Below are 25,921 nucleotides of genomic sequence, written 5' to 3' on the forward strand. Positions count from 1 at the left end.
TCGTAGCCCCACACTCAGACCACTAGACCTGAGACCTCGGACAGATGGGATATTTGTCTTTTGAAACTTACTTTTAGGGGAAAAAATTCTACTGGGTAGAGATGAGTGATCTCCAAACGGTTTTAGTTCTCCTTTTAAATCAGGTTCAACCTTACAGAGCTGGACTTTCAATTTCTGTAGCTTCACTGTTTCCTGGGCACTCAGAGGTCCTTTGGTGATGCCCCCTCTATTTCAAGACCCACCAAAATTAAACGGAGTGACTACAGATAAGTTTTTGGTACTTTCCAAAATTAAACTATTTCCCTTGGTAAATTTCCAGCAAATGAGCTCACTAATCTGAAAACAGGATGTGGCACATGAGGAGTGTGAGGTCAGACTGCCTGCTCTTTTCACTCATACTGGCCCAGCGGGGACAGGGAAGAAGGGGGAGTGGGACAGAGGTGAGGCAGAGAGTGGCTCTTGCAGACCTCAGATCCTTGAGACAGGGTTAGCCTGACAGCTGATGCACTGTTAAATCAGCACAGGGGAACTTGGATGCTTTACTGTTAGACTTGAAAGGCCTCACAGGCTGCCGCTGGGCAGCTTCCTGTAGATTCTAGGGGTTCTCTCTCAGCTCCTGAAGCCCCTCAGTTTGTTCCCCCACCAAAAACACCTCCCTTCTAGGTGGGACCCCACAGTCTCCTTTTACCCACGGGACCCTCCTGCAACATCCACCTGCCAGCCACTTGCCTACATCCCAGGTCAAAAAGTGAGAAAAGCAAAGGGTAGCTCCCCCTCACCCCCTCTTTTAAGGCCAATTGGGACTCAAAACAAAAACAGACAAGGACCCTAATACATAAAGATTGTGTCATGTGTGCCTCATGTGTGAAATTAAAACCGAGGAGGACAACATCCCTCCTCCCTCAGCAGCTGGACCTACAAGTGTTAAATCAGATTAAAGAAGAGGTGTCAAATTAGTGGTTTGCAAAAATAAAAGTTGAAAGTTGTTTGTATTTTCTTTCTTTTTTTTATTTTAAAAACAAAAAAAGAACAAAAGCAATGACACAGAATTTCAAAGCAAATAATAGAAGATTAACACTGGTTAATATATCGCGTATTGTTATTCAGTTGTTTGTATCTTATAAACAAAACTCCTACTCCAACACCAAATTCCATTAACTCTTGTGAGTAATATAAACAAGCTCACGGAGAATAAGTGGCAGTGCACGCGTGCTTGTGTATGTGTTCGTGTGTGTGTGCGTGCGTGCCTGTGCATGTGCGCACACACGCTGTGTTTAGACTAAAAAAAGCAGAAATGGCCCCTTAAAATCCCCGGGTTTGCAAACGCACCGTTGGAGCCGTTCAGCACAACTCTACAGATTGTGCCAATCCGCTAGCGAGGAACTTGGCAGCGCGCTGGCTCCGTGCGGGGAGTCCACCAGGGTAAGACTTCGGTTGCTACGTTTCAAATCACCGGGCTGCGGGATGCCATACAGGCCGGGAGCCCGCAAAGGTTCAAAGGCCAGGCCTGTGCAGGTCTACACTGGGCGAGCGCTGCAAACGTACTCGGTGTGCGCGGACGCGGCAGTAGGCAGGGGAACATGGCGCGCTGGGGAGGGCTGCCCGCCGGTTAGCCGCCAGTGGGAGCGCGGGGCCTCAGTTTCCCCGTCCGCAGAGTGCTCGCCCCGCCCCTGGGGGCGGCCTCCGAAACTAGTTTGGTGTGCAGGGACCCGGCCCCCAGCCCTGCCTTTCGTGGCTTCCGCCGGCCGGGAGGTGTCATCCTCTGCGCCTCACCGGAAGCTCCCGGACTGGCCGCAGGGAGGCGTCGGCACTGAGGTTGGTTGCTCTGCACCCCTCCCACCCCAATCTCTCCGCCTTGCGCGGCCCAGCCCCTGATCTGCCGCACCGGGGTGGGGGCTTCCCAAGCTCTAGCCCCACAGACCTCGGGACCTGGGCTCCGCGGCTGTGGCCCTGCTCAGCTTACTGCCCCCAGCCCCACCTACGCGTTCCGGGGGGCCGCAGTGAGGCTGCTAGAGTGTCGGAGTGTGCTCGCACCTGAACATTAGCTGCTTGCCCTGGGGTCAGGGCTGGGGACCACAGAGGCCTCCCGGGCAGCAGGCGGCTGTGGAGGTCTGGCAAGCCAGGGGTCCAACTCCATTGGCCCAGAGAGACTTCCCAGGGGGAATTGTGGGGTCCCTGGAAGGAAGAGTGGGAAGGCTTGGAGATGGAGGTCATGGCTCCGAGACTGCAGTGCTCAGAGCCCTGCAGATGGACCAGTGGAGGTTCCCGGTGGAAGAGAAAGGGGTCAAGAGGATAGTTAAGAAGCACAGTAGTGGTGATGGGGTTAGAGGAGGGGAGGAAAGAAAGGAGGGATTCGGGAAGAGCTAAGAGTGTGGACCAAGGGCTGGGAGGATATACTGGGACAGGCCCAGGCAGCTGGCAACCTCAAGGGAATGGTTCCAGAAGATGCAAGCACCTCTATAGACAGTCTTTTCTGTACATTCTACTGCTGAGTGAGAAGACAGAGTAGAGGAGAGAGGGGAATTGGGGATGAAGGTGCAGAGCGTTTGGAAGCATGTGTGGTTAGAGTGCAGGCTTTTGGTTCCAGCATCCTGGCTCACTAACCAAAGATCAGGTAACTCCTCTATACCTCAGTTCCCTCCTCCATAAAATGGACGTGATGATGGCAATATCTAGCTCTTAGGGGTCACGTGACAATTGGATGACATGTCTAAAAGTACTTAACAGCACTAAAAGTAGTGCTTGTTATTTTGCACTTAGTAGAGTGACTTGCACATATTTTGGTGCCGATAGGAAGGAGCTGGTAGAAGGAGTCAGTGAACAGACAAGACAGCAGAATGACTAGTGAGGAAGGGACACAGAAGCTGGATGGGGAGGTGAGGCTTGGGTGCCTCTTTTGTTCCAAACCAGGGCGGGGAGCGAACAGGGGGGACATGCAGGAAACTGGCAGGTTCAGACAAGCAGTTAACATAGTGCCTTTCTGATGATCTCAAGTGGACCTTGAGGTGCCTTGCTGAAAAGGCCAGGCAGGCCCAGGTGAGGGTGAAGTCCTGATATAAACTGCCACCACAGGACACAGTGACCTCTATGCCATCTGCCCCAGCAGCTCTTCTATCCCTGGGAAGGCTGGCAGTTGAGTTTATCTAGGATCAGATGACAACATCCAACCTGCCCTACCCAAGTGGGAGGCTGAGGTCAGTGGCTATGAGAACATTATATTGGTGGAATTTACACTTTTTGTCCTCTTCCCTGGTTTTCAGTAGAGGAGCTGTGGCCATGAGCTGAGCAAAATGCTGAAGCCTTCCAAACATTTCACTTGGGCCATGAGCCATGCTACACTTTCACCTCTTGGTCATCACAACAATTGGATGAAGTAGGTATTATCATCCCCACTTTATAATGCACAATTTGAGCTTCAGAGAAGCTAAAGACCTTGTACTAGGAGCCATAGCTAGTAAGTAATGGACCCAGGATTCCTACTCAAATATGAGTGCCTCAAAAACCATGATTTGAAACCACTGTGAAAGTTTGAAAACACCTGTCACAGCCCAGTGATTTTTCCATTTGATAGGTAAGACAAGGTGGATACTCTGATTTCCATCCTAGGCTCCAAGGTTCCATCACCCTGCCTTGCATTCATCGCTTCTGTGGTGGAAAAACACAGAACTTGAAGTCCCACAACTCTGGTTTGGAGCGTGCATCTTGCTTCTCTAAGCTATATGTGGCTGCAGAATTCCCAACAGGTTGTGGTGAGTGTTGGAAGGGCACGATAGCCTCTGTTTCCACAGCTTGCTTTTCCTACAAACATAGAGCTCCAACTCACTTGGCTGCTGAAGCCATTTCAGCTATCTTGTTCAGTGCTTTGTTCTCCCTGGGGCAGGGAAGTGGTGGCGCCCAACCTGAGCACGTATGACTTCCTGAGTAGGGCTGTGGGGAGAGGGCTGTATGGAGTCTGAGGTCCCTTAGACTTCAAAGGAACGGGGGAGGGCCCTGTTTGTCACTGTCATGATCTGCGCAGGATGCCACAGGCAGGGTTGAGTCCTCAGAGGCCTCCAGCTGGTTCTGGTGGCTTTGGTCATAGGGTCGCAGAACTGTAGAGCCTGAGACCATTTGTTGCAACTCTTTTTTTTTTTTTACAGATGGAGTAACCAAGAGCCACTGTGACAAAGTGACTCCTACCTGAGGTCCCCCACATGCATTGAACAGATGCGCTAAAGACCTTAGAACTTGAATTTTTGGACCTGCCCCCTAGGACCCTGGGGATTTCCACCAGGAAGGCGAGCACCCCTGCTGAAAATTCACTGCTGCTCAGAGGTCCCAGGTAACAACACAAGTGGCCAGCTCTGGCCTCTCCACCAGTGAGCCCCTGAGGAAGCAGAGGAAGTCCGAGACAGCCTGCAGATCTCAGACAAGAGAAACTCTGGGGTCTCTGAAAGTCTGTGACAGGGTTCTTTGACTGTGATCTGCTCTCTTGCTCTTGTTCACTGTGAAAAATGACTGGACACTCCTGAAGCCTTCACTCACCGTCCAGGGGATTTTTTTTTCACCACAAAGGGTAATTCCTGTTTCATCCTTGCTGTGACTCAGCTGTGACGTTGAACTTCACAAGCCAGACAGAAGATAAAGTCACTAGAGACTCCTGCTCACCAGAGAGGGTGGCCCAGGCCTGTCTCCCCACGCACTCCACAGAGCTGGTCCTCTGCCGGCCCTGCACCCTGGGATGGCCTCCAACTCACCCAGCAGCCCCCGCCCCGCACCCGATGAGAACGAGTTCCCCTTTGGATTGCCCCCCACCATCTGCCAGGACCCGCCAGAACCCAGAGCCCTCTGCTGCACAGACTGTCAGCCCGAGAACCTAAGGTGAGGGTGTGAAGAGTGGGCAGGAAGGAGGTGCGGGCAGGGATCGTGGGGTGGCCTGGCACAAGTGCTGCTGGCGGTGCGCCTCTGCTTTCTTATCTGTCCAGCTGTTTCCTGCCTCACAGAATTGCTGCAAGGCCTGGTATATTATATTCAAAAAGGTGCTTACAATAATGAGTATAAACTCCCTTGATAAATGACAAATTTATTTATATTTATGGTTTTTATTTGTTGTTGTTTATTTAATTCTGGGTCTTGTTGTTTTGGGGAGTGATGGGGATTGAACCCAGGGCCTTGTAATCTACTACTGAGCTATCCCCTCAGCCACTTATATTTATATTTAAAACATAAATGGCTCAGAAATGTGGGACATCAAAAGTAACATTAACATCCCACGTTTGGCAACTATTAGGTACCTACTGTGTGCCAAGTTCTCTTTCCTGGCGTCCTCAAAACAGCCTGCAGAGGTGGGTAATGTTACTGCCCTATTTTACAGATAAGGACACTGAGGCTTCCTGCAGAGAAGAGCTCAGCTTGTCCAAGGCCAGTTTGGCAAATTTGCCCTTAAATGGTCATGCAGCACCACCATGACCTTTGGCTTGGGTGTAACAGTTTAAGAAGGTGGGAAACTGAATCAGGCAAGTGAGAAGTACAGGGTGATAAAGGGCAGGTTGTGGGAAGCAGTAAGAGGCCGTGGTGATGGAAAGGCCAGGTGTAGGACGGAGGAGTAAATCCTTCTGCCTTTCTGGATTGCTGTGGACTGCTGTAGAGTCATCTCGGGCTTTGGGGATGGCTCTCTGGGCCTCTCCACACAGAGGAGGGGACAGGAGCTGACCAGAAGACAAAATGGCTAGATCAGTAGCACTCACTGTGAGTCAGAACCACTTGGAAGCTTTGTGAAAACCCAGGTACCCATGTGCCACCCCACAGAATCTGACACCCACTCCTGACTCAGAGCCTTCAGGGGAGGCAGTTTCTGAGGCCCCTTCTTATTCTAATAAGAATGGCCATGGTCATCTGTAGCTATTAGACCAAGAGGTGGCAGCCAAATACAGTGGTCCACACCTGTAATTCCAGCCCTCTTAGAGGCTGAGGCAGGAGGCTCACAAGTGCAAGCCCAATCTGGGCAAGTTATCAACTTAGCAAGAACCGATCTCAAAATTTTTAAAAAAGGGACTGTGGATGTAGCTCAATGCAAAGGCCCTGGGTTCAGTCCCCAGCCTATACCAAATCATAATAAAAATATCAATAATAATAATAATAATAGACCAAAATCACATAGAGGCTGCTGAACAGAGCAAGTATAATCATGCATTCACCATCCCCTCCCTAAACCGTTGGGGCAAGATATGTTTGGGAATTCTTTTTATTTTTCAGGGTTTAGAAAGGCTAGCCAGCACATGATATAATTCTTCTAGTGGGGACAGAGGCTGCACCCTGTAATCAAACACTTTAATGTTTCTACAGTGCAAGATAAATGTACACACCAAGTGGGATGAGCGAGGTCAGGTTTAGCTGCAGAAAAACATCCCATTTCCTGTGCTTTAGCAATTTGGGACAATGGACCTGCCTGCCTGATCACTGGTATCGGCACTCATGCTGGGCAGAGGTCAAAGAGTTTGGCACTGCAGGAGAATGCATGGTGCCAGGGAGTTGCACACCTCACTCAGCAGGATTTGTTCATGTTTCCCCAGGAACGGCGGCGAGGATCAGATCTGTGCCAAATGCAGAGGGGACAGCCTCCAATCTGAGAGTCCTGGAAGCCTTCTAACCCAGGAGAAGGTATGTTGGTGTGGCCAGGAAAGAGTATTTGCCTGTTCTCCTGATGGGTCCAACTTGAGGCCAAGTAGGTTGAGGTGGCCCTGGCAGACACCTTTCTCCTTTGCCTTTAGCCTATGCTGAGTTCATTTTACAAACACTGAGGAGCCTGATGTCCACAGAGGTGAGGCACCTTACCCAAAACTACCCCCATTGGTCTGTGAAAGATTCAGGGTGAGATCTACTGTCTGAATCACGAGTCCATGAATTGCAATGCATGGGCCATGTCCAGCCCACCACCTAGATTTTTGTATAGTCCTGAAGTGAAGAATGTTTTTGTTTTTTTAAATAAATGGGGGGGGAGGAGAAGAATGGTATTTTGGGACACATGAAAATTATATGAAATTCATACTTTGTGTCCATAAGGTTTTGTTGTTACATAGCTATGTCCATTCATTTATACATTGCCTGTGGCTATTTTCTCCTTGCAATGGCAGAGTTGAGTATTTTCAACAGAGACATCAAAGGCCAAAATACTACACTCTGACCCTTTACTGAAAAAACTGTGATGTAGCCAGCCTGTGATGTAGGGAGAGGCCACTCTCAGCTCCCTGCCTGGCCGTGCTTCTAGGGTGAGAGATATCTTTAGAAGTATAAGAAGCCACAGAAACAGCCTTGGGGACCACAATTTATAACTCTGGTGGGCAGGACCCTCAGCCAAGCATCTGTCTAGACAGATTCCCACATGCCATGCAGAACTTGTCCATTCCCACCACTTCAGGATCCCATAATAAAAATCAGGAAACTCTAGTCAATTTCTTATGACATTAAATTGTTCCAACTGAGCAATCAGCCTTTACTCTGAGCCCACCACGTTCCCCTGATATATTTCATTGTGTAAATGTGATGGTACAATAGTAGATGATTTTTTTCAGTAAAGCCATTACTAGATATAACAAAATGATGTCAATCTTTGCATTAATCTCCCAATTTAAAAAAAAGTATATGGGTCCATGGCGACAAACATATAGAATCACTGCTTAAAATCCAACCCCCTTATTTATTTGTTTAGATATGAGGCCCAAGACCCCCTGGGAAGTCCCAGGGCCAAAGCTCCCCACTAACCAGCCTCACTGCCCCCGCTGGGAAATAGATGCAGTTCCATTTTCTCCTTTTAGCAACAGTGACCTGCAGATTTCGGGGACAGTTTTGTGGCTAGTGATAAATCCCAGGCCTTGTTTTTCCCTGTTTGCAAATAAGGCCTGACTAAGTTGGCTCTGCAGGGCCTTTCCAAGGTCTGTGATACCCAGGTCACAGGTCAGTGGCTCCCACAATTGCTTTCACCCTCACCTTCTTCTCCCTGCTATGCACTGGTCCTTGTCATTTAGAAAGTTTGGGGGAATTTCCTGCCCTGTGCAGGAAAGTTTGGAGGGCTTTCCTGTCCTTTTCTCAATGGTTTTTCCTTAGGCAGGGCCTCAGAGAAAAATAATCAGGATCCAATGCATTTTCCTGCCACTTGACGTGCTACATTTTGAAAGAGTCGTTACAATATACTTTGATAAGTGGAGAATTTCCTGAACCTTCTTGTTTGGCTGATTTAGAGCACTGGCTATGACACAGGAGCAAACCCCTGACTCTGTGGGCTGTCTAAGGCCCTGCCTGATTGCATGGTCCAGGGCTACTGTTTTGAACTTGTTTTATTCCTTGTCAACAAAGTTAATACCCACTCATTAGATTACACAGGTAGGGTAGGGCAATCTCTTAACCTGGTGACTTTCATTTCTTCCCCCTTTGTCAAAGCAAAATCCAATATGAGCAAGGGGAACCTGGAACCCCATCTTGTTAGTTACCCTGGCTCTTTTGTCCCCACCCCTAAAGGACTCTGGGTACTCACAGAGCCCCACAGCACACATGTGACACTTGCTGCCATAAGCCCAAAGTGGCTGCTGCTTACAGGGCACGCTGCTGCCTGGGTTTGGGGGACAGGAGCCTCCTTGACCCAGCCAGCCCCTCTCAAAGGAGCTGCTGGTTTCCCACCCAGTGCAGTCATCAGTGCCCAGGCAATGAATTCTGCACAAAGCCACAGAGTAGAAAGACCAGGGACTACTCTGAATCCTGCCCTTCGTGGAAACTTTGGGGGACTTTTGACCAAAAGAAAGAAGCTAATAAGAAGTTAACACTTTGCATATGTGGGAATTTCTAAGATTGTCTGTGCCTCTGAAAGAACATGGGAAACAAAAGCAAGGCAGAAAAGCCAGGCTGGACTGGAGCCCTGCTGAGTTAAGTCCATCTCAATCAGAGGATCAGCCAGGGCTTCCAGAAGGAGGTGGCAGCCATCCTTGAAGACATTTTCTGTGCCATCTGCTTATCAGTTTGTGTTCATCCTCCGACTATTCAATTACAATCTCCTGGAGAAGCGCACAGAGCCACGGACAGGTTACCTAATATAAGAAGCAGATAAAAGAGGATTGATGTTGACCTAGTTAGAGACTAGGTTTTCGCCTGGATTGATCTTCCTGATGAGGTAAAAATGAAGTAAGGGCCAAACCAGTGGCTGGGAAATAACATGCAAATTTATTTACCAAGACCCCTGCATATGATATTGTTTCTCTCACTTCCTTCTGAGACCCTTTCAAAAAGGTCAGAATTATGCTGGCATCTGATACTGGTGGCTCACAATAATGCCACAACTTTTTCTAGAATCCAAAAATGACAGGAGCTTAAATTTCTTAGTCCTATTTCCATCATGTACCTGATTCCTGCTGCTTGACTTCATGCCCTTCTAAACATAGGGCGCTCTTTACTCCATGGATGGCTGCCTCATGTTCCAAGGCCTCTGAGTATAGCAACTGTTTCTTCTTTATTTGTGCAGAGCTGAAGTCTGTCTCCTTTGAGGGCCACAAAGGGCAAGGCAACCTCCATTCTGGGCTCCATTCTGAGGAAGACACCAACCTGTCCCTCTTATATCTGTCCCCAGTCTTCGTGCATCTCAGGCAAACATGTTCCTGTTTATCTGTGTCCCTTGAGATGAACTTCCAAACCCTTACACTTCGGATTTCGGCAGTTTATAAGCTTATCAGTCCAGTGGCATCTCACATGGGGGTGGTAGTGTTGCCTCTGTCTTACTAACAGGTGATGTATCTAAGGCCCTGCGAGGAGATACTGACACCCGGACCAAAATCACATGGCAAGTGAAAAACAAAGGCAGGCCCCAAGCTTCTGCCTCCTAGGCTATACTGCCTCCAAATGGGGATTACGCCCCAAAAGCTTTATGTATGTTTAAATAACACAAACATCCCTAAGTGCCAGAATCCAGTAAGTGCAATGGGAACGTCCAAGACTGCTCTCAACCAGAGAATCAGCCAGGGCTTCCAGGAGGAGGTGGCAGTTGAGCTGAGCAGAGGAAGGCAGGCAGGAAACAGGCACTGTTACAGAGGAAGGCAGGAGCTGACAGGCAGCGACAGACTGACCAGGTCCCCTCTGTAACTAGGGTGCTCTGCTTCGGCACCAGCTGAGGCCTGAGCAGCAACAGTCCCTCAGGCCTCCAAAGCTGAGCTGTGTCCATGCCCAGCCCAGCAGGCAGGCAGCCCCGGAATGCTCAGCTCCTGTTCTATGCAGCAGCTGCACAAACTCAGCACTCAGGCAGCTGGCACCCTCTCAACACTCACATTCTTGAGGCCCCCAGGTCTCGAAGTGGGGGCTGCCCATTGGGACCCTCTGTGACCTCATCACAAAGGCCCTGAGTGGCTGAATGACTGAAAACACCCCCCAGCCTGAGGCCTTGCGGGGGCAAGTGTTCCTGCAGGTCCAGGACTCTCTTTTCTCTTTTTCTGTTTCTTCCTCAGAGTAAATTCCACTGCCAACTTTATTTTTAGTAACTTGCAAGCAGTACAGTCATTCACACAGGGGCCACTTGTGGCACCGAGGAGACCCCAGAGTTGGCTCAGGACAAAGCACTGTTCTTTCTCCTCAGCCGGGCTTAATTCCCTCTCTGTCCCATCAGTCCCCAGCCTTCAGGAGAGGCCATACTTTGGTCAAGGTGGGGACTCTGGTAGAGAAGGAATTCAGTAGCAGGCTGCAGGCCCTGGGGCTGCTTTGCTCGGCCTTGCTGCCTCCTATAAGCCCCTTCCACCCAACTCCCAGTTTCCTTTCCATGGTGAGGAAGCAAAACCTGAGCCCTGTCTTTTTCCTCCGGGTGCTGGGAGGATCTGACAGGCCACAGACGACACACAGCTGAGCAAGTCACAGTGACCTCAAGCAAACCATCTGCTCCGTTTCTCTGTCTCTATTAAGGTGAAGCTAATTCAGCCCTGCCTGCCACAGAGAATTGTCAGAGGAACCCTTTGAGATAGCATGCAAAAATATTTTGGTCACTGAGCATGGTGGCACATGCCTGTAATCCCAGCACTGAGGCAGAAGGATCACCCCAAGTTTGAGGCTAGTTATATAGTAAGTTTAAGGCTGGTCTGAACTACATAGTGAAACCCTGTCTCAAAAAAAAAAAAAAAAAAAGCTTTACTCCTCTATAATTAGATGTTTTAGGGGCTTACATGTGTAGGAATGTGCCTTGTCTGTCAGAGAAAATCCAATGAGAAAACAAAGTTGTATTGAATTAATTGTTAAGAGTTTGAGATGTGAAAATTAAATGAGATCCAGGTACTGGCAGATGGGGGGGCCGTCGGCATAGTACTGGTAACAGTCACTCCACTACGCACAGCTAATGTATCTTGAACACTGTGTTAGACAAAAAACATTCCCCCAAAAAAGATGTCCACATCCTGATGCTGGGAAACTGTGAATAGATCATCTTGCATGACCGTATTCATTCACTAGGACTGCTATAACCAAGGGCCGCAGACTAGGTGCCAACAACAGAAGTTTGCTTCCTGAAACACAGTGTTGGCAGGGTTGATTTCTTCCCAGGTGTCTCTTTGTGGTTTGTAGATGGCCATTCTTTCCCATGTTCCTATGTTGTTATGTGGTCTCCCATGTCCACACCAGTCCTATTGGATTAGGGCCCACCCATAATAACTTCATTTTCATTTAATGGGCTCTTTAAAGGCCTGTAACCACATTCTAAGGGATATGGGGTTAGAACTTCAACATACAAATTTGCAGGGGAGGCACATGAAGCCCATGATCCAGGACTCCTAGGTGAACACGATGTGAGCACAAACACTCTCGTAAGAGAGAAATAAAAGATTGGCAGATGCTGTGCTCCTGGCTTTGAAGCTGGAGAAAGAGACCCCAAGCCAAGGAAAGCAGGCAACCAGTTGAAGCTAGAAATCAGGAAAACAGACCTTCCTCTACAGTTCCAGAGGAAACACAGCTCCTGATACCCTGGTGTTAGGACTTCTGGCCTCCAGAACTGTAAGATAATAAATCCCTACTGTTTTAAACTATTAAATGTATGGTATTTTGTCACAGCAACAATAGGTAACTAATACTAGCATTTCTGTTACCTCATTTAATCCCCACAATTACTCCCAAAAGGGTAGATACTGTTATTATCTTCCTTTTACAGATGAGAAAACTAAGACTGAGAAGTTAATGATTCCCCCAGGGCTACCTCTCTGGGATATGAAGTAACAGAAATAGGCTCAAACAGGCTGGTTCTGGGACCCACACCCCTAACCTCCATACTCTAAGGAATCAGGGACTACAGGTAGGCCAGGTAGCCTGGCTGGCCGCCAAGGCCTCGGAAGTCCTCTGGAGTGACCCCTGTCCCCCCTCCATCAACACACCAGGCCACACTGGTAACACATCCTACATAGTAGGACCTGGACATCCATGAAGCAGGCAGTCACCAATCACATGACACGGGAGGCCCTGCTGCCCGAGGACGCACCCCCTCTACTCAGGTGGTGTCTGAAATGCCACTTTTAGCTTGACCTTTCGCCTTCTATCTCTGATGACTCACATCAAGCTTCCACTGTTACAACCACAAACGATTTGAGTCATGGGCGTTTAGAGAGTTGTAGGGCCCAGGGGTTTCCCAGGTCCAGGTACCAAGCACTCAGATCCTCAGCTGGCTTCAGGCTTCTCTTGTTCCTACATAGCATCAAAAGCTCCCTGTGAGGAGAGGCTTCATGATCACTGGTTTCCCAGAGTTCACTCCCCATAAAACATCTGCTTCTCATTCTTTGTTGGAACATTTGTCCCCAAAGCAGCAGAGTGAGCCATGGTCTGTGTCCCAAACCAACTGGACTCAGCAAGCCCACTGATTGGGCTTGCTTGACTTGTAGAGAGGAATAACTAGTGTGGCTTTGTATTTGTTCAGCCCAAGAGACCTTGGTCCTCTTTTCTATCCATATCCTCCCTGATTTTGACTGCATCAGATCATTCTACCAAAACAAGATTATAAAGCTGTGTATAATGACATTACTATTTTCAAGCAATGACATTCACTCATTGTTAGCGAACAGTTTAATGAACCTTCATTACTGAATATAGTCACATGACCACTATTACTGTCAAGATGGCAAACACTTCTGCCCCAAAATAGGCTACTTTGTGTCCTCAGTCATCATTCTCCTGCCCCCCACACACACCCCTGCAGCACCAGGCAACCGCTGATTTACTTTGGGTCACTATCATTGTGCCTTTTATAGAAACGCTTCAGAATGGAATCAAAACATGCTGTCTTTTGTGTTTGACTTCTTTCATTTAGCATAAGGTTTTGGAGGCTCACCCATGCAGTTGTGTATATTTAATTCCATTTAATTGCTGAGTGTTTTGTTTTCTAGAATGGATATACTGCGGTTTGTTTTATCCACTCACCACTGACTACTGTAACTTGCTTATAGTCTGTGGCTATGGTGAATGAAGCTGCTATGATCATTCATATCTGCATCTCTTTACAGACATACATTTTCACTTCTCCTGGGTCAGTTTCTGAGAGAGAGATGTGTGGGTTATATGGCAACTTTGTAAGTGCGGTTTGTAAATAAGTTATTTTATAAGCATGCTTTAACTTCACAAGATACTTCTATAAAGTTTTCCAAAGCATCTGTACCATTTTGCATTCCCACCAGGAGTATAGGAGAACTCCCATTGTCACTGTTTTCCATTTTAGCTGTTCTAGTGAATAGATAGTGATACTTCACTGTGGGTATAGTTTATATTTCTCTGATGATTGGTGATATTGAGCATCATTTCATAGGCTAATTATCACTTGTGTGTCTCCTTTCATGAAGTATCTGCTCAGGCAGCTGTGTGGACCTGTCCTGCCAGAAATAACAGTGCTGCTTGGAATGACAGCTGGGAATCTGGTCCTATTTTGAAGGAAAGTCACAAAAGGGCCAAGGGTCAAAGAGTGGAAAGGAGTTACCAGGCAAGGAGAACTGCATGTGCCAAGTCATGTGCCCAGATCCACTCCTGCCCTGGTGGATATTGGTGCCTTACGGAGAGCCTTAGGAGTGGTCACATGAATCCCTGTAAGATCTAATGACATGGGGCTGGGGATTTAGCTCAGCGGCATAAGCGCCTGCCTTACAAGCAGGCAGTCGTGAGTTCGATCCCCGGTACCGATAAAAAGGAAAAAGACAAAAAAAAAAAAAAAAAAAAATCAGGAAAAAAAAATAAAAAGAAATTATTTTTTTAAAAAAAAAGATCTAATGACATGCTTGTTATTTCCAGGTTCCCCCTGATGTGGCCAAGGCTGGAATTGGGTGTCCCTTTGCAGGTGTTGGCTGCTCCTTCAAGGTAAATGTTGTTAAGAGGATCTGTCCACTGCAGTCCCAGAACTTTGGGTCTCCTCCATTCAGCAGCTCCCCATACCATAAAGCTACCCTCTGGATGTCCATTGTACTAATGACTTTCCAAGCCATTGATCTCACTATTAAGCCATGGTATTAGGTATAGTATTCAGAGAAGTTTTCATTTTTGTTTCATTTTATGTACTGGGATATTGAACCCAGGGCTTTGCCACTGCACTAATTTCCCAATTTTTATATTTGAATTTTTGAGATAGGGTCCACCTAGTTTCTAAGTTGCCCAGGCTCAGCTCAAACTTGTGATCTTCCTGCCTCAGCCTCCCAGAGCGCTGGCAAGAAAGTTCTTAGTTTCTTACTGAAACCTTGGCAGTTAGTAATTAAAACCACCCCTGCGCCTCTCTCCATGGTCCTGAATCATTACTGTGCTCAAAAGCAGGGCAGGATTTTTGCTCTAGAGGTTAGGATTCCTGAGGCTTGGGCCATCATGTCTGATACCAGAGTCTTCCGGTCCCTCCCACTGTACAGAAAGCCACTTCCCTCTGGTGAGCAAAAGAGTCCAATGTCCCTTGGCAGCCTCCAGTGCCAGGGTGCTCCAATGTTCCCCAGTCCGCCCTCCACCTCTCTTCTCATGATGGTTCTTTTCTCTCGGCAGGGTAGCCCACCATCCCTACAGGAACATGAGGCCACCTCCCAGGCCACCCACCTGAACATGCTTCTGGGGTTCATGAAACAGTGGAAAGCTCAGGTGGGCTCAGTCACAGGTTCCGGACCCACAACACTGGAACGGAACCTGTCAGACCTGCAGCTACAGGCAGCTGTGGAAGTGGCAGGGGACCTGGAGGTGGATTGCTACCGAGCCCCCTGCTCCGAGAGCCAGGAGGAGCTGGCCCTGCAGCACTTCATGAAGGAGAAGCTGCTGGCCGAGCTGGAGGAGAAGCTGCGTGTGTTTGAGAACATCGTTGCTGTCCTCAACAAGGAGGTGGAGGCCTCCCACCTGGCCTTGGCCACTTCCATCCACCAGAGCCAGCTGGACCGTGAGCGCATCCTGAGCTTGGAGCAGAGGGTGAGCGGGAGAGGCAAGTTTGCCCTCGAGGCCAGCTCAGGGAGCACCTGTGGCCCTATCCGGCCTTCCTCCTAATCATTCATCCTGCTCAGAGCAGCCACACCCCATTAAAACTAGCTCCCTTGAGTCCTAAGACACTCTAAGAAGAACCTTGGGTCAGAAACGCTAGTCAAGGCCAACCCCTTGCCCCGCCCAATGCTTCAGTCCCCTTGCTTGAGCTTCTCCTGGGATAGGACTCTCCCTCCTGAGATGGCTTTTTCCACTACTGGACACTTTTCACTGTCAGAAAGTTCTTCCTTCAACTAAGCCAAGATCTCCCTGGCAACCCTTTAGGGATAGAGAGTAGCAATTATGTCTTACCCCAGTCCTTCTTTAGACCAAATGCCCAGCATCTTCTTCAGGGAATGCTTTGCTTGCCATCCCTGTATGCTCTGACCTAGTCTCTAAAGGATTCTGTAGGTTTTGGAGGCTGACCCCAAATAATCCATTTATCCAGCTGTTCTTGGCTCAACAGAACTGTCCCTCATGCCACGGCTTATACTTTTCCTAATGTAGCCACTCACCACGCAAGTGTTGCTTTCTTGCAGCAGTCCTGCATCATACTGAGTTAGGCTTATGTTTCACTTCCAGCTCCACCATTAATTTGCTGAGTAGACCTAAGCAAGTCACTTTCTCTCTCAGGACCTCAGCTCCCCCAGCAGTAAAATTAGGGCTTACATGTCTTTAAGGAGGCTCACTTCCATTCCTGATTCCCCGTACTTGTGCACACCCAAGACTATAGCTGTCATCTTTCAAATCTCACAAGGAAAACCTAGTAGGAGAACAAGATACCGGATTCATATGGCCAAATAAGGCCTTTGTTTATGTACATAGCCCAGTAAAAGGTAGGATCCATGCAGGCAGCAACTGTGTCATTTTCCCACCAATAAATTTCCTGGCTCTACTCTTCCAGGCCAGACACCAGGCAAAGCATGGAAACAACTAAAATGAGCATGGGTCAGTCCAGTGGTGGGGGAGAACAAATAGTAGGAAAAACACAAAACCATTGTAAAACTCTGTGGGGACACAAGCCAACTGAGTTTAGGCAATGGTTGAAGGTTTCCCACAGGAAGGGCTAGATGCGCTGGATTCTTAATAAATGAATAGGAGAGAAGGAACTCCAGGCAGGCGTAGCACATGCAATCACAGACTCATGCACCCGAGTGAGGCATGGTCAGGAAAACATTTGGGGACAGAACTATCTCTAGACCTTGCCATCCTACCTCATCCCCAAGGTGGGTCCCTGGCTGAGTGAGTGTCCTTGCAGGTGATGGAGTTGCAGCAGACCCTGGCCCAGAAAGACCAGGCACTGGGAAAGCTGGAGCAAAGCTTGCGCCTCATGGAGGAGGCTTCCTTCGATGGCACCTTTGTGTGGAAGATCACCAATGTCACCAGGCGGTGCCATGAGTCTGCTTGTGGCAGGACCATCAGTCTCTTCTCCCCAGGTAACTGCTCAAGGGGGCACAGAGAGCAGATGGGGAAGGAGGCCCCTATTGCCCCAGAAAACAAGCTGAGAGAACAGCTGTCCTGGGACAGCATGGTAGGTCCCAGTTAGACCACAGTCCATCCCAGTCACCTGTTGCAACCCAGATCTGTATTGGGACCATGGGGGCAGTGGGCAAACCATGCTGACCCAGGGCTATCACCCACTCACAAAAGTGGGCTTCTTGGCTCTGGGAAACCCCTTTTTGCTCCCTGAATGATAGCACACTCCACAAATAGAAAGGTAGCAAACATTGTTATCTATTTCATGAGGCTGCCAGATGTGAGAGAAAGGACCCTTAGAACCAAAGGGGGTGCAGGTGAGAAAGATGTAGGTGGTGGCTTTCACAGGGGAATATGTGGGACCCACATCCTCAGGGAGCTAGCAGTCTGCAGTTAGCTAAGTGGAGGACTGAGGCAGAGTTCCACTTGTATACAGTTGCGGGCCACCTGTGGATGTGTGTTGTGTAAGCTGGGGCAGTTCTTGGGAAATGTTTTTCTTAGCTGATGTGTATTAATATAACAGTGCTTCTACTTGTGTGTATAAAACACTTTCTCTTTCACACATGCACACAGCTGTGGCTCCATTTAAATAAACTAAACCCCAAGAAGGCCAAGTCCCTTCCCAGAAGCCAGCTGTAGATACGGGCTCAGCCTTCTGTACTTGTCCCCTGTATAACACGTGTGACACAGTAACCAGGGCAGAAAGAATGGGGAACATGAAGGTGGAGTTCTGCCTACCCTGCCTGGGCTTCTGCCCTTCTGAGTTCTAATGTACCCAAGACCAGCTAAACTGGATTCATGAAGGAGCAGTGGAGTTTGCCTGGACTGTGGAGCAGCACAGCTTCCAAAAGTTGTCCTCTTATGGACATGGCCCTCTTCAAGGGTGGCCACACCTCCTACCCACAGACGGTTCCCCCTGGAATCTTTGCAAAAAGGAAAAAGCAAGTAGTCCCTCTGGCTTCCTGTTCCACCACACGTAGTGGACAGAGATGAGTCAGCCTGGCAACATGTTCTTGCTCCACCCCCTTCCTGCCCAGCCCCACACCCCGTCCCCACCCAGGGAACTGTCCCCAGATTGCAGCAGTTGTCAAAACCCATGCCCAAAAGGACAAACTTTTCAGCTGCCCAGGGAGCGAGCCTCATAGGTTCACGCGCTTAGTCATCTGCAGTGATTTGTCTCCTGGGGCATTTGCCGGCCAGTTCCCTTTGGTAGGCTGTTTCCACACTGTAAAATGAGGCTGGTGAAAAGGACCGTTCTCGAATGTAGTCCCTGGGCCTGCCACGTTGGCATCGCCTGCAAACTAGTTAGACATGCAGATTTTTCGTCCTCTCCCAACACCTCTGAATCAGAAACCCTGAGAATAGGGCCCATCCGTGATCTTAAAAGCTAGCTGACAACCACAGGCTGGGCTAGGAGATCTCAGACAGCTCCTTCGCTCTTCTATACTGCTGTATAGTGAAGGAAGGCTGACTCCAGCCCCAGCTGTCCTACAAGCGAGCCACTGACCTTGGGCATGCCTGACCAGTACACTCCAGTCTCATCTGTGTGATCAGTGTTGCCTCGCCACATCCAGGCTGCACTGACTGTGGCCCCCACATTTCAGCTTTCTACACTGCCAAGTACGGATACAAGTTGTGCCTGCGGCTCTACCTGAATGGGGATGGCACCGGCAAGAGGACCCACCTGTCACTGTTCATCGTGATCATGAGAGGGGAGTACGATGCTCTGTTGCCATGGCCTTTCCGGAACAAGGTATGGGTCAGGGTGAGGGGATGAGGGATAGCGAGGGGAGCATGAGAACCTGGGTTTTAGTCCTGGTTATGAATTGGCTGTGTAACCTGGGCAAGTCCCCACTCTCCTTACATTATCAGTTACCCCTTTTATACTACAAGAAGCTGAGTTCAGATCTAGAAGCCAAGGCACTCCCTGAGCCCAGGCACTAAAATAAACTCTGAAATAAAGCATTCCTGAAGGACTTGTAGAGGCAGAATCCACAAGTGGAGTGGATGAGGGGATCTTTCCAGAAGAGGAGATGTGAGGCCAACTTGAACCTGTAGAACTTCAGAAAAAGGGAAGAGAACAGAGGCCCCTGGCCTCTCAAAATGCCCCAAATCAAGAACATTCACCACACCATGTGCTGGTAAGGATGTGGAGCAAAAGGAGCTCTGATTCCTACTGGTAGGGTGGAGAATGGGATGGCCCCTTGGGAAAAAAGTTTACTAATTTCGTACATCAGTAAGCATACTCTTACATATGATCTAGCAGTTACACTCCACGTATTTACCCTGGAGTTGAAAATTTTTGTGAGTCCTACTATGTATGACTGATGAAAAAGGCAAACCTATGAAGACAGTAGAAAGATCAGTGATTTCCATGGGGTAGAAGAGAAGGAAAAAGGTACAGAGGAATCACCAAAGGTAGAAGGCCAGTGAAATTCTTCTGTATGATACTACAGTAGTGAATAGGTGTCCTTACACATTTATCAAAACTCAGAATGAGCACCATCATGAATTCAAGTGACAAAGATGTATCAGTATAAGTTTATCATTTGTAACAAAAGCTCCCCCCAGGTAGGATGCAGATGGTGGGAGAGCTTGTGCATGCAGGGAGAAAAGGGAACTCTTATTTCCTGCCCAGTTGACCTAAAACTGCTCTAAAACATAAAGCCTATTACAATGTTTAAGGGAGAGTTGGGAAGGCGAGGCTTTCCCTTCCCTGCAGGTTAACAGCCACGTGGAGTGAGGGGAAGGTGTCAAGCCTGCAAGCTTCAGCTGCAGTGGGAAACAGGCAGATGAGCAGGCCAGGCAGGTCTGAGAAGGAGTCAGTAGGCAGCTGTTCCCCTATGTGTTGGGGACATTTTACTTTCTGGTCTGAGGATGGTATACAGGACTCTTGCATGCTAGGTATGTGCTATACCACGGAGACATAGCCATCCAGGGATATTGTTAAAATACCTGGAACTGGGGCTCACCCTCATAAGGGGTAAGGCCAGGGCATCCAAGTGTTTGAGCCTCCCCTGGGGATTCTTAGTGCAGCCAAGTTTAAGATGGAAACTTCAGTTGGAAACAGAGGAACAACCTCAGTTCCTGATGGGCATTTCAGGACATGTGCCAGGGAAGGGGGTTTGTGTCCTGGTCAGATGAGCAGCTTCTTTGGGATGTGTGCATCTGCTCTGTATGTGTCCCAGAGTGTGATTAACAGGGTATCGAGTGACAGCCCCTCAGGAGAAGGCCTATCCATTCTCACCCCGTGCCTGCTCAGGGTAGCAGGTGCCTTTGATTATAGGGGTTGTGCATAGCACAAGTGTGGTCCATACATTGTTTCTTTGGTTCCTGGTCAGTCTGAGCTAAGGGTTCACACAGGCAACAGGTTCAGTGCCCTCTAGCCCTGTACACTGGGCCTCTGAGCCTGGATGCTGCTGCCTGGGATCTGATCTCCCACCTGGCCCTGTCCTGTCCTGCAGGTCACCTTCATGCTGCTCGACCAGAACAACCGTGAGCATGCCATTGATGCCTTCCGGCCTGACCTGAGCTCAGCATCCTTCCAGCGGCCCCAGAGTGAAACCAACGTGGCCAGTGGCTGCCCACTCTTCTTCCCTCTCAACAAGCTGCAGTCGCCCAAACATGCCTATGTGAAGGACGACACCATGTTCCTCAAGTGCATCGTGGAGACCAACACTTAGGCCAGCTCTTGAGGGAGCCCCAACCCAGACTGGGGCTCAGCAGGGAGACTGATTCCCTCCCATTGTACTTACAAGCCCAGGAACAGGATAGATAGCTTGGCTGTGGTTGCTGGTAGGATGACAGGAACTTGGGCTAGGCCAAAAGGGTAGATGGTTCAGAAGGGGGCAGGGAGAATTGCTCCCCTCAGCACAGACCACACAACATGGGGTACCAGCGAGCCACTCAGTCTTGAAGATTGGGGTAGAAAGACTGAGCCAGGCAGGGGTAGTGCCTGCCTATAATCTCAGTACTCTGGAAGGCTGAGGCAGAAGGATCGTAATTTCTGGCCCAGCCTGGGCTACTTAGTGACTTAGTGAGATCCTGTCTCAAAATTAAAACAAGAAATAAAAAAGGGGACTGGGGATGTACCTTGAAGGCTCCAGGTTCAAACTCCAAATACTACCAAAAAAAAAAAAAAAAATAGGGAGAGACTGGACTGGATCTGAGCTATAGGTGGTAAGCCAGAGCTTTGGGCCTGAGCAGAGAGGCTCTCAGGATAGGAAGGTCTCTCCAGGGCCCCCGTGGAGACTTGTCAAGAAACGTACTGGCTCCTCCCTGCTGGACTCAGAACCAGGATAGGAGATGGAAGCAGGAGATACCAGCATGAATTCAGCCCATCCAGGCCTGTCACCGCTGCTGGAGGTGGACGTGCAAATCTAGAGGAGTGCCATGGGGAGCGACATCAAATTGGGCCCTGGATTTAAAGACCTTAGGGCCATACAGGGGCTCACCCCTCTGCCACCTTCCCTCACCTTCAGCATCACAGGCAGCTGAGCTGGCACACAGGGCACCATGCCCTGGGTCTGGAGGCTTCTTCTTCCAGAAGCCTCCAGAAGGAGTGTGAAGAAGGCCAGGGAAGGACCCACTTTTCCTGCCTTAAGGCCTACCCCTTGAGACTTTCCCAGAATTCCATGTCACCAATTCACCAAGATATTCACTTCTTTCTGTTGAATTATCAGGGCCTCTGAGCCACCAGGGCAGAAGTTGTCCTTATAAATATATAAAACTAAAGAATTTTTAAAGTCCCTTTTGAAGTTTTCATAAAGTATATGGCTGTGGGATTCGGTCATCCACAAAGGTCATCGAATCTGAGGTGGTGGCGTTAGAGGCTGATGTGCTGGCAGGAAGACCCATGCCTGGCCTCCGTCTCCTCTTCCCTACAGTTGGGGTAACCAGCCCACCTGCCTCCCACATAGTGTTCTGTGACCCTCTGGGGAAATGCTACGTGAGATTATGAGGAGAACTGTGTCATAGTTGTGGTTTGTCAGTGGTGTCTTCAGAGGTACCAGGCACAGACCTTGTTCCCAACCTGACAGCTTGTGGTCTCAGGGACTGACTTGCTTCCCCTAGACAAGTAAAGGTCTGGCCCATCAAGTCCAGGTGGCTTCTGCTTCTAAGCTAGTGTCCTAGCAGGTGACATCTTCCTCCATTGTTGCTGAGTGCTGAGCTTCAGTGGGGTGTGGGGCTCACTACTGCTCTACTCAAGACAGCTGTCAGCCTGAGCCTTTTGTTGCTCATTTCTGATGGGAAGAGACATGTGTTGACACCTGCACATGACATTGGCTGTGCTGGTCACTGGGGGTGACAGTGAAATATGCACCCTGCTCTTTTCATTCAGTAGGGGAAACAGGCACAGTAGCAGATTATTATCACCCAAAGTATGAGAAACTCAGAGAAAGCACAGAATCCACTGGGCAAAACTGGCAAGACTTAGTGGTAGAGACATCATGTATACATAGTCTGAAATATTTTGAAATGCAGAGGATGGGAGAATAGGGAAGAGTGACCTCAGAGATGGGGGAACCTTAGTGGCAGGCAGGATCTAGTGGCCAAAAGATAGAGAAAAAAGGAATGAGGACAGGAATCAGAGCACAGAATGCATCTGAAACTGAATCACACCCATTACACTTCTGTGCTCTGCTTTTTGCCTGTAACATTCCACTGTCACCTATTCTACCATTAGCCCCTTTCTTACAGGCAAAGACAAAGAAATCAAGGAAAGTGAAGTTGCTCAAGGCCACTCCAAATAAGTGGTGGGATCAAGATTCATACTCAGGTCTTTTGACTCCAAAGCCAGGGCTCAAATTATCATGACTTTTCAGATGGAGAAACTGAGACACCCGTGGGTTGTACCTGAAATCACAAGACCAGTTCCTGAGCTTCAAACCCACACTTCAGGTCTCCCAGACTCTTCTGGGTGCTGAGGAGAGGACTCAGTTCAAGAGTATGGAGTAGTCAAGGGACCCGGAAGTTGTCAAGTGAGAGCTACTCACAGAGGGACAGACCAGGCAGGATCCACTTCCCTTTGCAGAGCTGGGGTGTGGAAATTCTCTAAGCCTTGATCTCTCCTTCTACCATCCAGGTGGCATTCGCAGTGCGGTTGTGAGGCTGTCAGGATCACAACAGGCACTCATTTTGTGCATTGAGAGTTCCCATCTAATAATGACAGGATTAAAAACATCCATGGGTGCTTAGCTAAGTGCCAGGCACTTCCCTGAGGTCTCTCTGTATAAGTCCCTGCAATTTCCATCAAAAAGCCACAAGAGAGGCAACACTGTTTTTATCTATGTTAGAGAGGTGTCCCTATCTCTCTGTGTTTTCAAGGAGTAAAAGTCATTCATCCAAATTCACACAAACGCCAAAAGCCAGTACTTGAAACCAGATCAGGTTATGCCAGGTTCAAATCTAAATCTAGTGATTTGATCAATATAGCCAGAAGCAGGCTAATGTTGTGACAGCTGTCAGCTGAGATCCAATTTCAACTTTCTACAGACTGAGACTTAATTTTTTAAATAGTCATAACAAAATGGCAATACCTATCATTTATTGGTATTATTTTTTAGTATCATTACCTTACTTCCTATAGCATCACAATAGGGCTGGGAGGAAGACAGTGTTTTCTCACTTTATAGATGAAGAGACAAACTCAGAGAAGTAAGGCAGTTTTCCTGAGGTCATATGATCAATACTTGTCTCTGCCTCCACAGCCAGAAGCTTCTCCCACTGTGGTGTCATCTGCAGTGACTTGGGGGACCAGGAGGTAGTTGAATGATTCGTGATGAGCATGCTGGATAGTCTGCCAGCTGTTTCTGGGATTCCCCCATCCAAAGGAGGTGGCCCTGGGCTGGAGTGCTCTGCTTTAGAGATCTTCATATCTGGGGTTCACAGCAGCTTTGGGTCAGATGAAGTCAGAGAACCCACTGCTGTGCCAGTGACCCTCTGCCAGGACCTGGGTTTCATCTGCCCCCTCAGCATCTGGGAAGTGGTTGTAGTTAACAAAGCACATTCTTGTGGCCCAGATGAGCTGGGGACCACTCCAGGGGGAGCTGGGTATGCACTCATCTGGGCCAGTGTATTCTTCTTTATTAGATCTCTTCCTTAACCCCCTGCTTCAAATCATTTTTCTCCATGGAAAATTGGGGGGGGGGCAGTGCTAATGTCATCATAACTGTCACAGTTAACCACAGTAGAAGCAGGGAGTTCAAGATGTGGAAAGAATGTATTAGTCAGCTCTCCCATCACTGGAGCCAAATACTCACCACACACAATTTAAAGCATGACATGGTTCCACTTGGCTCACAGTTTTGGAGACTTCAGTCCATGGTTGGCCATCTCCAAGGTAAAAGGGCACAGCAGAGCAGAGCAGAACAGCAACCAAGAGGAAGGGACTAAGGAGCAGACACAGACCCTGAGACCACACCTCTGTGACCCACTCAGACACCCAGAAGTGTGCTCTACTAATCCTTGGATGGATCCCAAGCCCAATCAAGTTGACACCTCACCCTAACTACTACAGGGGGAAAAACACTGGACAAAGCCTCCTGGTGGTTGATGGCTTGGCCTCTTCTCTCATGGCAAGAAAGTCAGTAAAGCATCATCCTACCCCATCCTTCACCCCCACCTTCCCACTGCCCCTTGGGATAGTTGGATCCATTCATCCAGCAACAAGAACTCTGCTCCTTTGAACAGAGAAAAGAAGATCAGAGGGAAGGAAAGGCCTTCTCGGGGGTGCCTAAAGGACACAGCCCCTGAACCTGGGTCCTCTGACTACCATTCGTAACCCTTCTTGATGCATTCCCCTGATGAACAGAGTTGATTTCTTTCCATATGTCCATCCCCAAAACAGCTCCATCTATGGAGAAGTGCCCAGGTCAGCAGTGGAATGGAATCTACTTGGGACACTACCCTCTGGAATTAGGCGGATAAAAGCCCCTCACTGCTGCCAACTGTCCTCCTTGGGGAGTCACCAGCCTCCATGCACAGGCAAGACCATCACAGAGTCCAGCATTCAGCCTGCCAGAGATTCTATCCTCTACTGTGAAACCTTGGGCCAATCACCTGCTGTCTCTGATTTTGCATGGTAGACTGGTAGGTGAGATAGGTACAGGCCTGCAGCTCCAGGTCACACTGAGGGAGGCCCTCTTTCAGGGGGAGGGGGGCTGGTGGGTCCTTTTGCTCATCCCAGGCCCAAGCTTCTTGGAAAATTAAAGATCTGGTCCTGCCCTCCCTCACAGGACCACCAGTGAACATCCCCACAGCCTAAGTTCCCCAGCTTAGGAATTCGGAGATCATTTGAGACAACATGCCCAAGCCTTGCCCTGACACTTGGTCAGGAAAAAATGTGTTAAGAGTCCAAGAGTCCAGTTCCAGGCCTGACTTAGTCATTTAGTACCTGTGTGTCCTTGGGCAAGTTATTAACTTCTCTGTACCTTGGCTTATTGTTTGGAGTTCTCTAGAGGAATCCATAGAAAAAAAAGAATATATATGTATTTTTTCCAGGTAATGTATTAGGCTTACAGGCTCTCCTATAAGGCAGAAGAGCTCACCATGGCCACCTGTGCCTTAGAAATCCAAAAGATCGGGGTCTGGGAATTTAGCTCAGCGGCATAAGCACCTGCCTTGCAAGCAGGCAGTCGTGAGTTCGATCCCTGGTACCGATAAAAAACGAAAAAGACAAAAAAAAAAGAAATCCAAAAGATCCAGTATGTGATCAGCCCAAGAAGCTTGAAGCCAAGGCAGGTAAAATGGCCCATGCCTATAATCCCAGCCATCAGGAGGCTGAGGCAGAAGGTTCACCATGAGTTTGAAAGCAGCTGAGGCTATATAGTGAGTTCAAAGCCAGCCTGAACTATGTGGGGAGACCCTGTCTCAATACCGAAGAAAGAACAGGAGACAGAGGAGGAGGAGGAGGAAGACAAAGAAAAGAAGGAGGCTGGAAGCCACAGAGAAAGAAGTATCAAAGATGCAATACTAGTCTAAGACCAAAGAGCCAGAAGTGCCT

The 25,921-nt window shown here is 48.8% G+C and overlaps 1 protein-coding gene across 6 annotated transcripts; it reads left to right on the plus strand.

Moving 5' to 3' along the window:
* Window positions 1–1,061: 1,061 nt before the first annotated feature.
* On the plus strand, window positions 1,062–21,665 carry Traf1 (TNF receptor associated factor 1). 6 transcript variants are annotated; one of them, XM_063259828.1, is made up of 10 exons: window positions 1,062–1,815; window positions 3,261–3,373; window positions 3,572–3,749; window positions 4,140–4,860; window positions 6,552–6,639; window positions 14,254–14,319; window positions 14,983–15,393; window positions 16,700–16,877; window positions 18,522–18,670; window positions 20,382–21,665. In XM_063259828.1, exons 4-10 carry the CDS (start codon window positions 4,721–4,723, stop codon window positions 20,598–20,600), a joined length of 1,251 nt encoding a protein of 416 aa, XP_063115898.1. In that variant the 5' UTR covers window positions 1,062–1,815; window positions 3,261–3,373; window positions 3,572–3,749; window positions 4,140–4,720; the 3' UTR covers window positions 20,601–21,665. The 6 variants fall into 6 exon arrangements, with proteins under 6 accessions (XP_063115898.1, XP_012998296.1, XP_012998294.1 ...); XM_013142842.2 differs by having other exon boundaries at window positions 3,607–3,749; XM_013142840.2 differs by lacking the exon at window positions 3,261–3,373.
* The last annotated feature ends 4,256 nt before the right edge of the window (window positions 21,666–25,921 follow it).

This window comes from Cavia porcellus, unplaced genomic scaffold (assembly GCF_034190915.1).
Source record: "Cavia porcellus strain 051 isolate PalLab524CR breed Dunkin Hartley unplaced genomic scaffold, mCavPor4.1 scaffold_1, whole genome shotgun sequence".
NCBI classification, from domain to species: domain Eukaryota; kingdom Metazoa; phylum Chordata; class Mammalia; order Rodentia; family Caviidae; genus Cavia; species Cavia porcellus.

What these genes read in the sequence shown, in the direction of transcription:
- Traf1 (XM_063259828.1), top strand. Translation starts at nt 4,721, where the DNA reads ATGGCCTCCAACTCACCCAGCAGCCCCCGCCCCGCACCCGATGAGAAC. An exon ending in TGTCAGCCCGAGAACCTAAG is followed by an intron (nt 4,861 to 6,551) that starts GTGAGGGTGTGA and finishes ATGTTTCCCCAG; the next exon opens with GAACGGCGGCGAGGATCAGA. An exon ending in GTGTTGGCTGCTCCTTCAAG is followed by an intron (nt 14,320 to 14,982) that starts GTAAATGTTGTT and finishes TTCTCTCGGCAG; the next exon opens with GGTAGCCCACCATCCCTACA.